The sequence below is a fragment of the Podarcis muralis genome, chromosome 2 (genome assembly GCF_964188315.1).
Source record: "Podarcis muralis chromosome 2, rPodMur119.hap1.1, whole genome shotgun sequence".
In the NCBI taxonomy this organism is placed as follows: domain Eukaryota; kingdom Metazoa; phylum Chordata; class Lepidosauria; order Squamata; family Lacertidae; genus Podarcis; species Podarcis muralis.
Window position 1 is genome coordinate 51,634,146 of NC_135656.1, and position 16,858 is coordinate 51,651,003.

General features: G+C 50.0%; 1 protein-coding gene and 1 long non-coding RNA gene across 2 annotated transcripts in view; one reads left to right on the forward strand and one right to left on the reverse strand.

Moving 5' to 3' along the window:
- Positions 1 to 7,361: 7,361 nt before the first annotated feature.
- NKX2-5 (NK2 homeobox 5) lies at positions 7,362 to 14,656 on the reverse strand. Its single transcript, XM_028717752.2, has 2 exons — positions 14,259 to 14,656; positions 7,362 to 9,041 (listed from the first exon to the last, which is right to left on the reverse strand). The coding sequence occupies exons 1-2, from the start codon at positions 14,548 to 14,550 to the stop codon at positions 8,434 to 8,436; spliced, it is 900 nt and encodes a 299-aa protein (XP_028573585.1). The 5' UTR covers positions 14,551 to 14,656; the 3' UTR covers positions 7,362 to 8,433.
- Positions 14,657 to 14,996: 340 nt separating this feature from the next.
- The window catches only part of LOC114591082 (uncharacterized), a 42,745-nt gene continuing 40,883 nt past the window's right edge, over positions 14,997 to 16,858 (forward strand). The window contains exon 1 of the long non-coding RNA XR_013391899.1: positions 14,997 to 16,225. This is a non-coding gene — a long non-coding RNA (uncharacterized LOC114591082). The remainder of the gene's footprint in view (positions 16,226 to 16,858) is intronic.

Consider the following 16,858-nt stretch of genomic DNA (forward strand, 5'->3'; position numbering starts at 1 on the left):
AACTCTTTACTATGAAATGTATTTTCTGTAATAAATTAAACTTTCTTATTTTCCATACCAAAAGTCTCCGTGTGATTGCTTCCAAGCATAAATGTTTTCCTCCATGGTCTTCCGGTGTTCAGTTCAGACTTCTGCTGATCCATATATTCTCCAGTGCTATCACAATTGGCAGGGTGTGGGGCACTGTAGCATATCCAGACTAAGTAGGTGACGTCACCAAATTGCCTCTTTTATACCCCAGTCCTCTGCATGTTCAATGGAATTTCCTTTCATGGAACTGTGCATTGGATGGGTTGTAGCCATGCAGCGCAATTAAATGCATTGTTACTCAGAGGTATGTCCCACGGTTTTGAGTGGGGCTTCCTCACTTGTACGTTCAAGATCTCAGCTGTAATAGTAGTCCTATTCTTTCCACCCACCATATCTGTCAAGCCCCAAACTAAACCGCACTTTAGAACCTGTATTTCACCATCGAGACACACGGTTCTCTTTCTTTCCCAGTTGGTGCCTTTCGGACAACAGCTATCTTCCCTGGCCGTTGACCAGGCTGGCATCAGGTTGGAGAAAGCTACACTATGGCAACCAGTGGAGGTCAAGGCTAAGGTTGAAATAGCCTTAGAAATTAGAAAGCAAACTTAAAGAAGATGACTACTGGGATCTTTCCAAGCCTAGACCGTGGCGTCTCTTCCTTTGTCGTCTGATGAAGCACCACCCATTCCAAGTGTCCTGGGACATTGCATCCACCAGAAACAGCATGAAACTCAGCTGGGAATATTCTTAGCATCGCTTGTCTTTCCCTAAAGAGCATGCCCTTCAGCCTGACCATCCACACTTTAATAGCAAAATAGGTGAGGGTGAGCAAACACTTCCTGCCCAGCACACATACATCCCAGCCATTGGGATGTATTGGGCATTGCAAGCTTTTCTTCCTACAGTCACATGAGTGATTTGACAGACTGTGTGACTAGTTTTTCATACCTGGTATACCCTGTATGCATTGAGACTACTGAGCATCAGCTGAACATGAGCTAGAATGTCCTACTCCCTCCCATTTTCAGTCAGAACCAGAATAATGGATCAGCAATGTTTGTTTTTAGATAAACTCAGTTGTACAGTTTTTATAAAATATTCTCCATATACAATGCCTGAATTGACAGATTTATAAAAAGTATGGGTCATATTCTCAGCAATACACTTGAAACAATTTATGACAACAAGACAATATAAGCATCAAGAGATAAAAACAACTACTTTCACCTCTGGATTGAAATATGCATAATAAAATAAGATAAAAACAATATACCCTACCAGAGAGGCACACTGCGACTTAAAATACTAAGAAGGGTTCAGACTTATTCTTATAATTAATATGCTGCCCATCTCCACTAAGTTTCCATTTATTAGGATTTTCATTCCTCCATGTTTTTGCATTTTCTCTTCCTCTTCTGACTAGCTTTAGTAAAGGTAAAGGTAAAGGTACCCCTGCCCATACGGGCCAGTCTTGACAGACTCTAGGGTTGTGCGCCCATCTCACTCTATAGGCCGGGGGCCAGCGCTGTCCGCAGACACTTCCGGGTCACGTGGCCAGCGTGACAAGCTGCATCTGGTGAGCCAGCGCAGCACACGGAACGCTGTTTAGCTTTAACATAGCACAAATTCTCCACCTACAGCTGGTCCAGAGCGCACCTCAGACATATTCTCTGCACCAGCTGAAACGTACTTCGCTCTTCATAGCTTCCATTTCCCGCTCAGGAAATACCGGTACTCTGATGGAGCTGTGGCTGAATGCATAGCCCACATCTCAGGAACAAGATTAACAGGGATTCTATTGGACTTAATGGAAATGCACGGATACACATTCCCACTATATTCAGTGACATAAAGCTACATTGAACCCAGCATATTCCTCTGCCCCTTCTCTCCCCACCTCTTACCAAAGGAATGTGGAGTTGTGGGGCAGAATTGTGAGACATATACCTTTGCTGGGGCAAATCCATAGGAACATAGGAAGCTGCAGTGTCAGACCCATGGGTTCATCTAGGTCAGAATGGTTGACATTCACAGGCAGAGTCTTAGTCAGGAGTCTTTCACATCCCTACCTGAAGGTACCAGGGACTGAACCAGGGAGCTGTTGCATGCAGGCAACACACATGCTTTACCATGCTTTACCACAGAGCTAAGGCCCAACTATGGCCCACTGCTGGTCCACCAGGCCATTCCTCGCAAACCATGTAGGGATGTGTACAGAATCTAGCAGAGGATATATTATCCTTCCTTGGGTTTGTGAGTTCAGCAGAATACATCTACCTTTGCAACAAAAATAAGGAAGCTGCTGATCAGCCTTTCAATTTAAGTAATCCAGGATGCTTTACTGCATACTGGATTTCCTGGCAATTTCCACTTTTCTCCCTTAAAACAATAAACATTCAAAACAATCTTCTTAGAAGTAAAGATAGATTTACTCACTCGCGTTTCACAGTAGCAGTCTTGAGGCAGGCTTAAAAGGTAGTTACAAACATGTACAGTGGTACCTTGGGTTAAGTACTTAATTTGTTCTGGAGGTCTGTTCTTAACCTGAAGCACCACTTTAGCTAATGGGGCCTTTTGCTGCCACCGCACCGCCGGAGCACGATTTCTGTTCTCATCCTGAAGCAAAGTTATTAACCCAAGGTACTATTTCTGGGTTAGCGGAGTCTGTAACCTGAAGCATATGTAACCTGAAGCAACCCAAGGTACCACTGTAGTTTAGATTAACATGGAGTCTGGGCTTATATCCCTAGTCACTGATGAGACGCTGAAGAGAAGAGATGAGAGAGACTGGATATCAGGAAGCAGAGAGAAAGCAGGCCTGACCTGACTAGCTTATATAGGTGGCGCCCCTTTTACCTGGCTGGCTGGACACAGTGGGAGGGGCTCTCACTGGTGGGATTTCCTGTAGACCCTGTGAGATCCATAGCTGTCAACTTACAGATTTGAAAATAAGGGACCAGCAGCCTTGAAAATAAGGGACCAGCTGCCAAAATAAGGGACCTCCAGCCTCACCTGTTCCAGGCATTCCAGTCTTCCTGTCCTCCTGCAGTCTGGTCAAACTCATGCTGTGTAGATTCGAGAACACTGTCCAACCAACTTTGTAACCAGAGGTTCAATTGAATAGAATCTGAATCACATGCACCACAAGGCCTATGCAGCCTCAACTTAAGATGGCTCCCCGGCCTGGCTTTGCACTGCAAAGTTTGCAGCAGCACGTGCAACAAAATGGCGTCCAGCATTCAAAAACTTCCTCAGCTTGCATTAACTAGCCACACACAAGGCATGCAAGCTCCACCCCCCCAGTCGTTCTTAGACTTCTTATTGGGTGAGCAACAAAGCAAAGCAACACAGTTGGAGCCTCCCTCCTCCCTGGCCGGCAGGGAGGGAGGGAGAGGAGCTGCTTCCTTTGAAATTTAAGGGACATCATTTAAGGGACATTTAAGGGACATCCATCAATAAGGGACAGCAGCAGGACATGGTGCTGGAATAAGGGACTGTCCCTTCAAATAAGGGACACTTGACAGCTATGCCAACTTCCTCTGTGTGTACTTTTCTAGCAAACAAGAGTTGTTAGTTTGACTGCATTGTAAATATCCCACAAACCACTCCTACCAGCCCCTTGCTTGAAGCCTTTCATGTTGGCAGGTGTGGTGTCAGGTGTTGCTCTCCTAGTTCCTCTTTCACCTCTATGTGTTGTTGTGGTTTTTTTTGGGGGGGGGGGTTGCCACCTTCACAACCCTGAAAGTGGCAGTGGGGGGTGGGAAATCAGAGGCCCTGGTGGGCACCAGGAGAATTCCCCACGGGCCCTGGCCTCTTCGCCACAACCCCGGTTCTGTGATTTAGGCACGCCTGCTCATTACTCCCGAGCTGTATCCTCAAGGTGTGTCGAAAGGAATCGTCCCAAAACGAAGAACAGGAACTTTAAAGGCCGCCTCGATGGTAACGCCTGTCGACGGAAACAGCTCACGCCTTTCCCCCCGGTAAGCTATCAAGCGACGAGCCATTAAAGGTACAGGCAGACGCGCGTCAACATGCGGAACATGGGTGTAACCAGGATTTATTTTAGGGGGCAGTTATCTTCCACGCAATTGGTCAGTTAATTATTTTTATTTATTTACGCCCAAGCTGTAGAATCACAACGTCCTACCTAGTGTTTTGCGATTTCAGCTGGATCTTCACCGATCCCTCCGCCAGTCACCAAGAAAGCAGCCAAAACATCTCTTTTTGCGTGCGGGGCAGAAGGAAGGGAGAAGAATTAGGCACACAGATGTTGAGAATTTTATTCGTACTTGAAAACACACACACTCCGACAACCATGGAGATAAACTGATTCCAAGGGGGACACAATGGACTCAAGGGTTCCTGTGAGCTGCATTTTCGGTGTGTGTTTGTGTACCTTCCAGCCCCAAACTGCGCAGGAGAGAGGAGGCGTGGTCGTCTCTGAGCGATGGCCCTCGGCTGCTGGCCGCCCTCTCTCCTCGCGCTGCTCCTCCCTGGCTGCTTCTTGTCTCCATCCTTGTTTACTGATGGGTCCGATAGGGGACTCCGGAGAGGTCCCCTCCTTCCCCTAATGGCATTCTCCACCGCGGCACAATGCCCCTCCGCCCCCAGCCCCCAGGATGTTTTGACTGCGCCTCATTCTCCTGTTTGTTGTTCCTCGCTCCGATTAGGGACATCCGATAAGGGGCTGAGTAGTCACAGCGCCAGGTCGCCAAACTCAGACCCACCAGCAGCACTTCTTCCTCCCAGCCCCCTCCACAATCGCACTCTCCCTGATGAAGACAACCCTCGTTGCGAAGACAGGAAATCGCCCTGGGGGCCTTTGATAAGCGCGCGCGCGTTTAGGGGGGAGCGGGCTATGGTGGCCTTGATGGCGCGCACAAAACTGGGTGGAACAGGCTCTTGATCCGAGAGCTCCACGCGGGGTGCTGAGACCGCCTTCCAAGTTTTCGAGCACTCTTTGGGTGAATTTGGAGTGGTCGTTGTTCCTGCCGAGGAGAAAACCGGGGGAGAGGTGTTTGCCTTCTCAACCAGGGATGGGGAGCCTATAGCTCGCCAGACATTACTCGTCTTAAATTCTCATTATCTCTGGCCATCGATTGGCCACGCTAGTTGTACAGATGGGATCTGAAGCTCAACCACATCTGAAGGCCATAGGTTAGCCCAGCTCACTCCTAAACAGTTTGTGGCTTAAGCGCATTGAAGCAAGAGCCTCCTCAAATCCAGTGGGCGCAAATGTTGATGGGGCACTGCTGTACTCATAGAATTGTCGAGTTGGAAGGGATCTCAAGGGTCAGCCCAACCCGCTGCAACGCAGGAATCTCAACTAAAGCCTCCAAGACAGATGGCCACCCAACTTCTACTTTAACCTCCAGGGAAGGAGAGAGTCCACCGCTTTCCGAGGGAAGGTCGAACAGCTCTTACTGTCAGAGAGTGGACGTGCTATTTAGGCTGCTGCAACAGCAAGCGCACTTCAAAATCACTGATTCTCTCCTAATGGGGCACTAAAAGGCAATTGCACTCAGATCCTAGTAAAACGAAACACTGTAAGAGGCACCTGTGACACGGGCGCTCTTTTCAATGTAAAGAGAACATGGATCCGAAAGGAAGCTGCCCGGCGTTTTGCACGCATAGAAAATGAAGTTGGGTGGGTGTGCCACAGGTCATGGGAAAATATACCCGCTGCCCGCTAGAATAATGCTCTCCTCTGTTAGGATGGGCTGGTGTCATCTGTCTGCATTTGGGTAGCTAAATGGCTGGTGTGTCTCCGCAATGAGCCATTTTCTAATGCACAGCGGATTGTTCCTACACACCTGGACCTGCTATTCACCGCAGGCGCTCCTGGTACGCAGCAAGTCTAACTGGACGTGCTTTCCGGTTTTCATTCGGATGGGGCTTCCTTGCCTAAGCAGCAAAGTGTAGGTGTGGAAATGGACTGGGAAAGCCAGGAAGCAGGACCTAAGGCTTGGCAAGAGGCAAGGGTGTCCCTTGGATTTTCCGACTCCGCGTGTTCAACAGGGAGAAAATCGTCCCAGAGCTCCCAAGGGTGCTTGGGAGTTTCCCTGCCAGGCCTGACTGAACCGGGCGACTCCTCCCCACCCGCTGGCGTTGAAATCCATCTTCCCATTTCCCAAACACGTCCACTCAGAAGCCCAGTTGGTCTGGATGCGATTTGGGTGGTCATAGGAGCCAACTCCTAGGGGCCGAGGTCCCTTTGCCCCTCCGATAAAATATTTGACCCCCCCCCCCCAGTTGATGGGCATTGTCATTCAAATGGTGTGCGTGTGCCGCATCAATGTGATCGATCATACGGGAGGCGCTCACCTGGCCTCCCCCAATATTTTATTCAAGTCACCCGCATACTGGACGGGGGGCGTGGACGGTGGCGGAGAATCTAATACCTTTCAGGTGTTGTTGGACTAGGGCAGTGGTTCCCAATTGGTGGGACCCCACGGGGTTTGTGGCACAACAAAACCACCACATTTTCAAAAGTAGGGGTTCCGCGGCTTGGCTTTTGAAAAACGGGGTTCGTAGCTAATAGGGATCCGCTGAATTAGACTGCCTATCCGCCTTGGCGATTGGCCGTGCTGACTGGGGGCGGGGCTGATGGGAGTTGGAGTCTGGCAACACCTGGAGGGATACAGATTGAGCATAGGCTGCCTGGCTTCCAGGTGAACGCACGCAGGATGGGGCTGCGCATTCCAAATGACGGTGCTGAGAAGTAAAACCCCATTGAACTCGGCATAAAGCTACTTCGTTCTTAGTGGAGACGTGTGGAGTAGGAGGTTGTAAATAATACTAAGGTAATACTAAATAATACTAAGATTGGAATAGTAAGCATACTTACTAACCACGAAAGGGACTTACTTCTAAGTAAACGTGGTTATGGCTCTGAGTTTCGAATAAAGGATGAGATCCAACCAGAGTCGGAAAACTTAAGCTTCTATTTTTGCTTTCAATTTATTTCACAGTAGACCACTTAGAAATCCAGATAAATAGATAGGCAAATTGCACGTAGAAAACAAACAAGCTTGAAGTTGCAACCCTCGACAGAATTCCCTGGGAGTAAGTCCCATTGAATTCGATGGTATTTCTATGTAGGAGCATGCATCGAATTGCCCTGTGAATCTCTCCCAATTTTCAAAGTGCCTAGTTGTGGCTCGGTTGCGCCCGCCGCTCAATGGCACGGACTCATTTTAGATTTAAAAGGAAGTGCTTCGTTTTGACCGTGGGATCAGGCAAGAGAGAATCGCTAGCCCCGCGCGACCCCTATTAAAGAGAAGCCATTAAATTCTCGGTTGCAGGAAAGAAAGCAAATACGACCCACAAACTCAAGCCACTCTCTTTAATGACAAGACACTCAGTTGTATCGGGCTGTACAGCAAAAAAAAAAAGGGGGATGGGGGAGACCACGTACATCAAACCAAGCGGCTGGACAAAGAACAGACAGTGCATTTAATACTATCAAAATCAATCACTTGTTTTAGTGCATAACAACTAAATGGGGATCTGGAACGAAAACAGCGTCTGACTTCCTTCATTCTGGTGGGGCCTCGGCTACAGTGCGGAAGTCTTTACTCCACCCCGCCCCCTTGCCCAACACGCGCACGCACACACACATATTCCCACGCAAGGTCAGGAGAAGGAAAAGCCGGACGTGTTCAAGTTAAAAACAAAACAACATAACCCCAGCTACACCGGAACAACCCAGCAAGAGAAATCTTGTTTCAAAACCTGAGCTCGCAGCCAACTTGAGCAACCCCTGAAGATCCTGACATCGAGCTTTTAAATAATGTATAGGAAAAGGATTCTGGGCGTGTTGAGAATAAAACGAAACAGACACGAGAGCGCGAGTGGGAGTATGTCTGTTAGTAAACAAGACGCGCCCCCCCCCTGAAAACGCCACCTCCCCCCTTGGAAAGTCATGTTCTAGTTGGATCCAAAAAGAGAGCCCAGTGAATTCACGCCCGTCTCTTAACTTCGCTGCTAGGTTGCGATCTGCAGAGCAAGCTGCTCCCTGTAGTTTGAACCATAAAAAAGCCCGGCGCAGCGCGCGCAATCCTGGCCTGGAGCAGAAGTTGGCTGGCGGGGCAGTGGGAGGCAGAAAATGTGTCCAGCAGTGTAGACAAGATCTTCCCTTGGGCGAATGAGCGAGTGCTGGGAGGCGCCTTGGGAGCTTCTGTGCGCCCACCCCGAAAGAACCCCAAACCTGGGGTGAGGGGATGCGTTCCCTGGCGCCCCCGGATCCTTGAGGCCAGAGTGATCCCTGCTGACAGACCGCCTCTCTCCAGCAGGAGGTCCAGCCCGGCCGCTTTTAATGCCCGCTTTGGAGTCCGTCCAGGAAAAGTCTTCCCCCCCAAGCACTCAGCCCCCGCCGCAAGGAGGGAGGGAGCCTTGGGAGGCCTACCAGGCCCGGATGCCGTGCAACGTGGAGAGGGCGCTGTTCCCTTGCGGGATGGGCGTCTGCACGGGGTTCAAGTCCCCCACGCTGAAGTTCATGAAGTTGCCGCCGGGCGCCGCGGGCTGCACGCCTTGCACGCCCGGGTAGCTGCAGCTGTAGCTGGCGCTGCAGGCGGCGCCGCTGTAGTTGCTGTAGGCCGGGTAGGAGTTGTAGCTGTAGGGGTTGAGGCTGACGTTGTAGGGGGAGCTGTAGGGCGACGAGTCCCCCAGGCAAGGCTTGCCGTCCCGGACCAGGACGGGCACGGCGATCCTCCGTGGAGGAGGGATGCCCACCATCTCCAAGCTCTGGTCCTGCCTCTGCCGTTTGCATTTGTACCGCCGGTTCTGGAACCAGATCTTGACCTGCGTGGAGGTGAGCTTCAGCACGTTGGCCAAGTGGTCTCTCTCCGGGGCAGAGAGGTATTTCTGCTGCTTGAAGCGCCGCTCCAGCTCGTAGACTTGCGCCTGCGAGAAAAGCACGCGGGGTTTCCGCCGCTTCCTCTGCCGGGGTCGCTCCGGATCCTCAGCGTCCCGCTTCTCCTGCTCCAGGGATTTCTGGAGGGCGCACAGCTCTGCGGAGAATCAAGGAGAAAGAAGCCCAGAGGGGCAGTCAGAGCCTGGCGCTTGCTTGTCATATACAGTATTCGACATTTCCAAGTCACTAGTCCTCTGGATTTGGTTGAGATCCCTGCATAGCAAGGAATTGAACCAGATGACCCTTGGGGTCCTTTCTCAGCTTTACATTTCTATGATTCTATTCTTTTGGTTGGACTGAGGATTTCAACCGGAAGCTCCGATCCATTATATTGATCCCTTACATTAAAAAACCTCAGCGCCCGCCTAGGACTTGCCGATCGCATGGTCGGCGGTTCGAATCCCCGCGGCGGGGTGCGCTCCTGTCGTTCGGTCCCAGCGCCTGCCAACCTAGCAGTTCGAAAGCACCCCCGGGTGCAAGTAGATAAATAGGGACCGCTTACTAGCGGGAAGGTAAACGGCGTTCCGTGTGCTGCGCTGGCTTGCCAGATGCAGCTTGTCACGCTGGCCACGTGACCCGGAAGTGTCTTCGGACAGCGCTGGCTCCCGGCCTCTAGAGTGAGATGAGCGCACAACCCTAGAGTCTGTCAAGACTGGCCGGTAGGGGCAGGGGTACCTTTACCTTTACCTTACATTAAGTCTCATTCATTCATTTGATTGCCTGTATAGGTCCTTCCTTTGCATTCTCCAAAGAGCTCAGCCTCCACATTCATCTTCCACCCATTTTGACCTCCCAAGCAAAAACCCCGTGAAGCATAGCTGTCAACTTTTCCCTTTTCTTGCGAGGAATCCTATTCGGAATAAGGGAATGTCCCTTAAAAAAAGGAAAACGTTGACAGCTATGCCGTGAAGCAGGCGAGACGGACACAAGTGAGCAGGACCGAGTGGGGATCTCAGTGGAGCCCTCTTCTAACTTAGCCCTGCGCTCTAACCATTTTGCGACGGTGCCTCTGGGGTGGGGAAAAGTGCTGGCTACCAGCCTCCAGCACAGAGAATCGGCCCTCTGAGTTGGATTGTGATCTGTGTTTGGAGGTCAGGCTACATACTGCGCTCCATAGAAATCAATAGGATTTGCTTCCAATTCCATTTCTAAAATGGATCCCACCCTCCAAAGCTAAGGTCTCAAAACACTTTTCACTGACGCTACTGCCCACCTGAGTTCCGTCCCCGCCCCCAAGCTTTCGGAGCAAATGACTGAATCCTCTGGGCGCTCAGTTCCACCACCCAGAAAAATGTTCAGAGCATTGCGCCCTAAAACTGCAGCCCTATATACCCTAGGGAGTAAATCTCATTGAACCAACCCTTCTCCCCAAAGGCTCTGGGTGTTAAAATAACGTTCTGTGTCTCCATTCTGTAACCGGATAAACACATCCATTTACACCACAATTTCGATTGCCATGTTCAGGGGCGCTAAAGTCCCAGTTCTCTTTCCCTACAGATAATTGCAGTATATAATTCTAAAACGAAATGCGGCCAATTAAAACTAATGCAACAGATCAAGCCTACATTTGGGGGCTGAAATCCAGCTAAAATTAAACCCTGGGATACAAAAGTGCTTAACATTGGCTAAATTGTATCCGCTGAAAAGTTCACCCCTTTAGGTCAGCGGGAGTAGAAGTCGATCCTAAACAGATTTCACAAGTGTTTATTCAGAAGTCAACTCATCTTACTTGGAAATACTGCTAAACTCCAATGATTTGCTTCCGCAGAAATGGAGCAAAGCCTCTGTTTTCGTTTGCCTTTTTTCCAAGCAGAGCTATATTCTTAGGTGCGCTTTGTTTCTTCCAAAGAAATTTAGACTTGAAGGCCTTAATCTACGGACTTGGTGGGTGCTCCTGTTGTTACATTTTTTAATTATTCAAATACAGCACTGCTCTTCATCTTAATTAGTTCAATTTTAATATTCAAGGTGCAAACTCAGCTAAAAGCGATGAAAATGATTCCGGAATTATTTCTTTTTGGAAATTTAAAGACTGGATGTAGGCATATGACTTAGGTACTCCCAAAAATTGTCCTACTGAAATCAGCGGGATCCCAGGATCGTGGAACTGCATATAATGGGCAAAATCTGGTCACGTTTCAGTACGCTGAATTTTTACTTTTATTCATTTTTTGCACACTTTATTAGGGACAATCTCCTTTTGAAATCAGTAGGGCGCTTCAAAGTAAACGTGCGGAAGACCTGGCCATAGGACTGATAATTTAAAATGAACACGTTAAAAACTTAAATTGAATTATTTGTCCATAGGTTTTTTGGGTTTTTTTTACTCATTACAAATCTATAGGACTTAAAGGATGAATCCTAAACTATCTTTATTGAAAGTAGCTTCATTGAAATCAACAGGGCTTGCTTCTGAGGACGTATATATATTATCAGATTTCGGAAATCTTAATTGTGGCTGAATCACGCCCAGCTGGGTAGACCTCAAGACCTCATCGCGTGCACAATGTACCTCTGAAGTACATTCGTTGCCTCAAAGAATTCTGGACACTGTAGTTTGCCCCTCACGGAATACAATTCACAGCAGCCCTTAAACTCCATTGCCCAGAATTCTTTGAGGGAACAACGTGCTTCGAATGTGATTAAAGGTATGGTCCGTACGCAGCCACACTGTCGCTATTTGCGGGTGGGTGGGATTCAGCCGCAGACGGGTAAACTCAAGTTAAGCAACTGAAGTAAATTTGGAATTGCTGCGCAACCAACCGCTTCCCAAAAACAAAAACATAACCGGAGTTTTTGCGGTAAGGAAATTGCCAGAAAATGTACTGGGAAGTGTGGGATAACAATTGTTCACACGAGGTTGTATAACAGCCCCTCAAACAAATCATAATAGGTTATCAAAAAGTAGAAGAAGCCATAACCACCCCCGCAAACTTTCTGCAGGACGAATGCTCAATAAATAGGTCATCTAGAAGCGACCTCAGGTAGCATCACATTTTCCTCCAGTGAAGAAACCACAGACACTGATGAGTCCCATTCAAGCTCTTTTCTCGAACAGTTAATGTGGATTTTATCTGCACTTCATTACACACACACACACACACACACACACACACACACACTTACCTACACACAAAGAGATAGACAGGTAGGTAGGGAGGCAGGTAGGCAGGCAGGTAGACAGATAGATGATAGAGATAGATAGACACTATCTATCTATCATCTATCTATCTATCTATCTATCTATCTATCTATCTATCTATCTATCTATCTATCTATCTATCTACAATTTATACCAGCCATTTCCAAGTCAGTGCTATTTATTTCTACGCCATTTACTTAGTTTGAGAACTAGTGTTAACTAGTTTAGGAACCCAAAATCCGAGCCCGAGATTCCCAGGAAATGTGCTGCTCAAATGTGTATGAACACATCAAAGCTCAATCGGTTGAATGTTCTATCTGGGAAGATTCCTAAGGAAATGGAAATGAACTCGTGATTCCCAAAAGAGCAGGGACATCCTCCACTAGAGAGTTGATTAAAGTGCGATTCACATAGGGAGCTGGTCCTTTCTGTCAATTTCCACACAATGAACTGGAAATCTTACAGAGCAATTCTAGGCATGCTTACTTAGAACCGGTGAGCCTCAGGAGGTCCAGCGGAGCTTGAGGCCGATTAAGCGTGCATAGGATGGCAACCTCATTGGGGGGGGGGGGGATATTAAAAAGTCGTGACTTCCAAAGACAGCTTTTGAAACGTTAATACTCCGAAAGCTTACTAAGACATTATTACTGCAATTAATGTAAACATTACTTCCTAAAGGACCAGCGAAAAAGTGCATTCGATGGAACTTAACTCTTGTGCGTGTTTATCAAACTCCTGAGCAGAAGTTAAATTACTACTACTACTTCTGTTTGAAAATAAATCCAATCGAGATGATTGGAGTCTGTTCCTTCTGGGAAGGGTCGTAGTGTTGAATTGCGCTCCTCGATTTATCAAGGAATATTTTAAGAATCTCAAATTGTCTTACCAACGCCAGACACTTTTGGAGGAAGTTTCCTTAGAGTGAGTTTGCGGATTGCGCCTTTTGAGGAGTTCTGAGGCCTCTCAGCCTACATCAAAGGGACAGCTGAGCAACGGGTGTGACTACAGCTGCTGCTAATAATAATTTCGAACTATATCAATTTAAATGTAAATACTAATTTTAAATACGAGCAAGTTTAATGCGAATTATAGTTTTTATACATCTTATACATATTTTAAATTTTACAAAATGATTGCTGAAAACAACAATAATGTAATAGATAGTCATCTTATTCTCAATGCTACCTCCCCACTCATTTGTTACCGAAATTCGGCGCGCCAGAAAAGAGAGCTCGGACTCTTAGCTGGAGTCCAGCTGCAGAACATCGACTGCAACTTTCTGCACATCTGCCTTGGTGTAAGTACCTCTGAAGTTATTCGAGTAGATATGGCTATGACCGGGTTACGAGCTAAGAGCCAGGAAATGCCCAGCCTCATCCCTGCATGACCCTAGGCAAGATATTTTCTTTCGTTCCTTATCTGCAGTGGACTAAAGGCTTGTGATCCTCACAAGAAGATAATGGTTGTCATACGCCTTGGACAATCACACGCTCTGTAAAAAGCTCATCCTCATCCTCGTCATTAATAAGAAAATTTGGTTTATCAGGAGGAAGACATCTGCAGGAAAATGTACAGCAAATGTCCCTCTTAGACTAAGAGGAGTCACCTGCCCAAGGGAGGGTCCGACTCTAGCACAACACCCCGTCTGCCCGCAAAGGGATCGCCAACTAGCAGTCAGCACAACAGACTCTACCTGAATCCCTCTCCTTTAGGAGACGCGAGGATGGAGAACCATCCCGCTCCTCCAGCAAATGACAGAGAGGGATGGTTGGTAAATAAGACGACGCACTGCTACTGCCCTTTCCAGCCGACAAGCTGCAAGCCTGTCGACATGAAGGCGACAATCCAGCCGGTTTCCTTCAGAAAAGACTCCGGGCGGCTGTGCATACGTGGAGCGGGACTGGGCGCGCACTCCCTGGGCCCTCGGAGACTTCCTTCCTTCCTCTGGGCCGTCGGTGGTTTTGCTTAACTCGAGTCGGCGGGAGATCCAGGAACCAAGCAGCAGCTTCCAGCTCCAGCTGCCTCGGAGCCCCCTAGCCCGGCCAGAGGTCTCCCCCTCGCCCCCAAATATTGCCCCCCTCCCAGCCTGCCCTGCTCAAGAGAGAGAGAGATGGCGCTTCGGCCGCCGCAGAAGGGACCCTCTCCGTGTCCCCGACGGGCCCTTGCTTTTACCTTTCTTGTTGTCCCCTTTGGGCACCTTGGCCGAGTCCATTTCCACGTAGTTTTTGGCCGCGTAAAAGGGGCTGGGGAAAGCGGCGCCGTTGCTTTTGGCGAGGCCGACGGGGCTGTCCGCGATCGGGCCTTCGTCGGCCGGATACGCCTCCTGCTTGAAGGTGGCCAGCATGCAGGACGAGGGCGAGCCCAGAGCCGAGAGCTCCATGGGCGCCAAGCCGCTGGGATGTTGCTCCAGGCTCAGGATATCCTTGACGGAGAAAGGCGTCGTGGTCACCGGGCTGGGGAACATCGCGGGCGCCGGCGTCTGTGCCCGAGCGCAGCGTCCTGCGAGCGCAGAGCAGGTGCCCCCGGCGTGCGCTGAGCCTCGTCTCCAAAGCGCGCACAGCAGGGCCGGCGCGGCCAGCCGCAGCTTGGACCCTCGGGAGGCAGGGACGGAGGCGGAGCGAGGCGCAGGGAGACCTCTCCCATTGGCCGGCGCCGGGCCGCGTCCCGGGCCCACCTAATATAGTCACGGAGCGCCGAGCAGCGCCGCGGAAGGGACGCCGAGGCCCGGCCAGTGGCGCGCGCAAAGGCGCTCCGGGATGCCATCGATCATGGCGTCAGGTTGAATAAACAAGCCGCAAGGAGAGCGCCGTCGGGCGCGCAGGGTGACCTGAATGCCGTGTCAAGAGGAGGGCTGCGAGAGGAAGTGGGGGCGGCGGGGGGAGCGCCCTTCTTGGAAAGGTTTCCCTAAGGAAAAAACACCCTTTTAAAAAAACAACAACCTGGAATCAGCCCGACTGTGGGAACCTGGGAGGAGGGAGGGGTCAGCAACAACAGGCACGCTTTTTAGTTTCCACTCCAAAGAAACCCAACCAAACAAAACAAAAACCGTCGTTTTAATTGTTCCACGAAGTTAGGCCACTTCCTCTGGCTACGGCAAGGGGCGCCCTCCCGAAGATCAGCTCGCAGCAAGATCCAACCCACCAGCCAGGATCAAACGCGGCGCGCGCTTAGCGCACCACCAGGCCTGTGGATCCAGCGGGGAAAGCCTCGCGCTTGCAGTGCAATTAGCCTCCTCTTTTACAGCACTATGAACTTAGCGGTGGCTTCGATCTAAAGCAGTGGCCTTTACAGAACACACGAAAGACAGTTTACAGCGCTAACCTCCCCAGCCACTCAGGGTGCCGGAATGGAGGGTTGACCCGAGGCCCGGCAAGCTCTGGGTCTCCTCCACTGTCCTTGCTCCCTGCTTCTGGCGTCTGCCAGGCGATGGCTTCTGTGACAAGGGCAAGGATCGTATGGCCCTCCAGATGCAGCCGGGCTACTACACATCCCCTCATCAGTTCTGCCCGTGGGTCCCGCTGGCTGGTTGGGGTGGGTGGGAGTTGGAGTCCGCCTTTCCCCCCACCTTTTCCTAAGCGCTATTATTGGCAATAACGACAAATGGAGAGCTGGGGTGTTGGGAAGTAGAAGGCAAGGCTGCCGCGGAAGGGCCACCAAGAGCAGGGGAGACCCCAGCCCGGCCTCTCTCAGAAGCCAGGCCCGGAGCCAAAGCTCTTCCGAGGAGACGCGTGACCCCCCTGGTTCCCTCCAGGCTTCCAGGCTCTTTCTAGCCCGAGCCTTGGCTCTTCTAGTGGTGGGCGGTGAAATGCGGGTGACCGCAGCAGGCCCTTAAGAAGCACTTACATTGATGCATTGCTTAACAAATCCGAAGTGGCAAATAATCACTCTGGGGGATGACCCAGCCTGCAGAAGGGAGCAATAATGTGGGCTGCTCCAGAGAAAGGGAGAGAAAGGAAGGAAGGAAGGGGGAAAAAGGAAGACGGGGAAAGTCTGGAGCCAGTTCTTTGGGAAACTCTTTCGAAGCGAAGAACGATAGGCAGGCACATCATCCCCACGGCGAGCTTCTCTTTCGGAAAAGACCGATAAGAGCCTCACCATGGAGAAATCCGGACCCGAGAGCGGAAGAGAGGCGGCGGCTGGTGAGTTGCCCTGGGCCCTTCCACTGCCTACGGGCGGTTTTGGTAGATCTGTCCGGTTGGGATCTGGAGAAGCCAACGAGGCTGAGAAATAAGGGAGGGACCAGAGTGCTAAAAGACAGAAAAGCAATAGCGGGGATTTCAGGAGAGTGTGGAAGTCTTGGCAAGAGTGTGAAAGGCTTCCTCTGGGTTATACTGTATTAACTCTTCCCCTCGAACCTACTGTTATCTTGAGAGGATTTAGTGTGGCTACTAAAAAAATAAATAAAATATAATAATCACAACCAAAGAAGTATAAGCGCTCCTCCTGAGAAATAGTCACGTGACGTGTACGCATTCCCTCCCATGACAACCCCCCGCCTAACCCCTCCCCCTCTTTTCTTTAATTGTGGTGCCTCTGTGGATCCTATTTAAGACACACCAATTAGGGAGCAAGTCCCTTGAACTAAATTACCAGTTAAATTATCTCCGTGTTAGGTAGGATCCAGCTAGCGGGGTGTGTGTCTTCCCGCAGCAACTGCCCCCTGCCATTAGGGCTCCGGGCGTCTCTGCAGAGACAGATGTTGCATCTTGAGGAGCGTGTCTGCAGCGCCCGCACCGGCGCGTGGAAGCGCATCTGCGTCTTGCTGTGCCGGA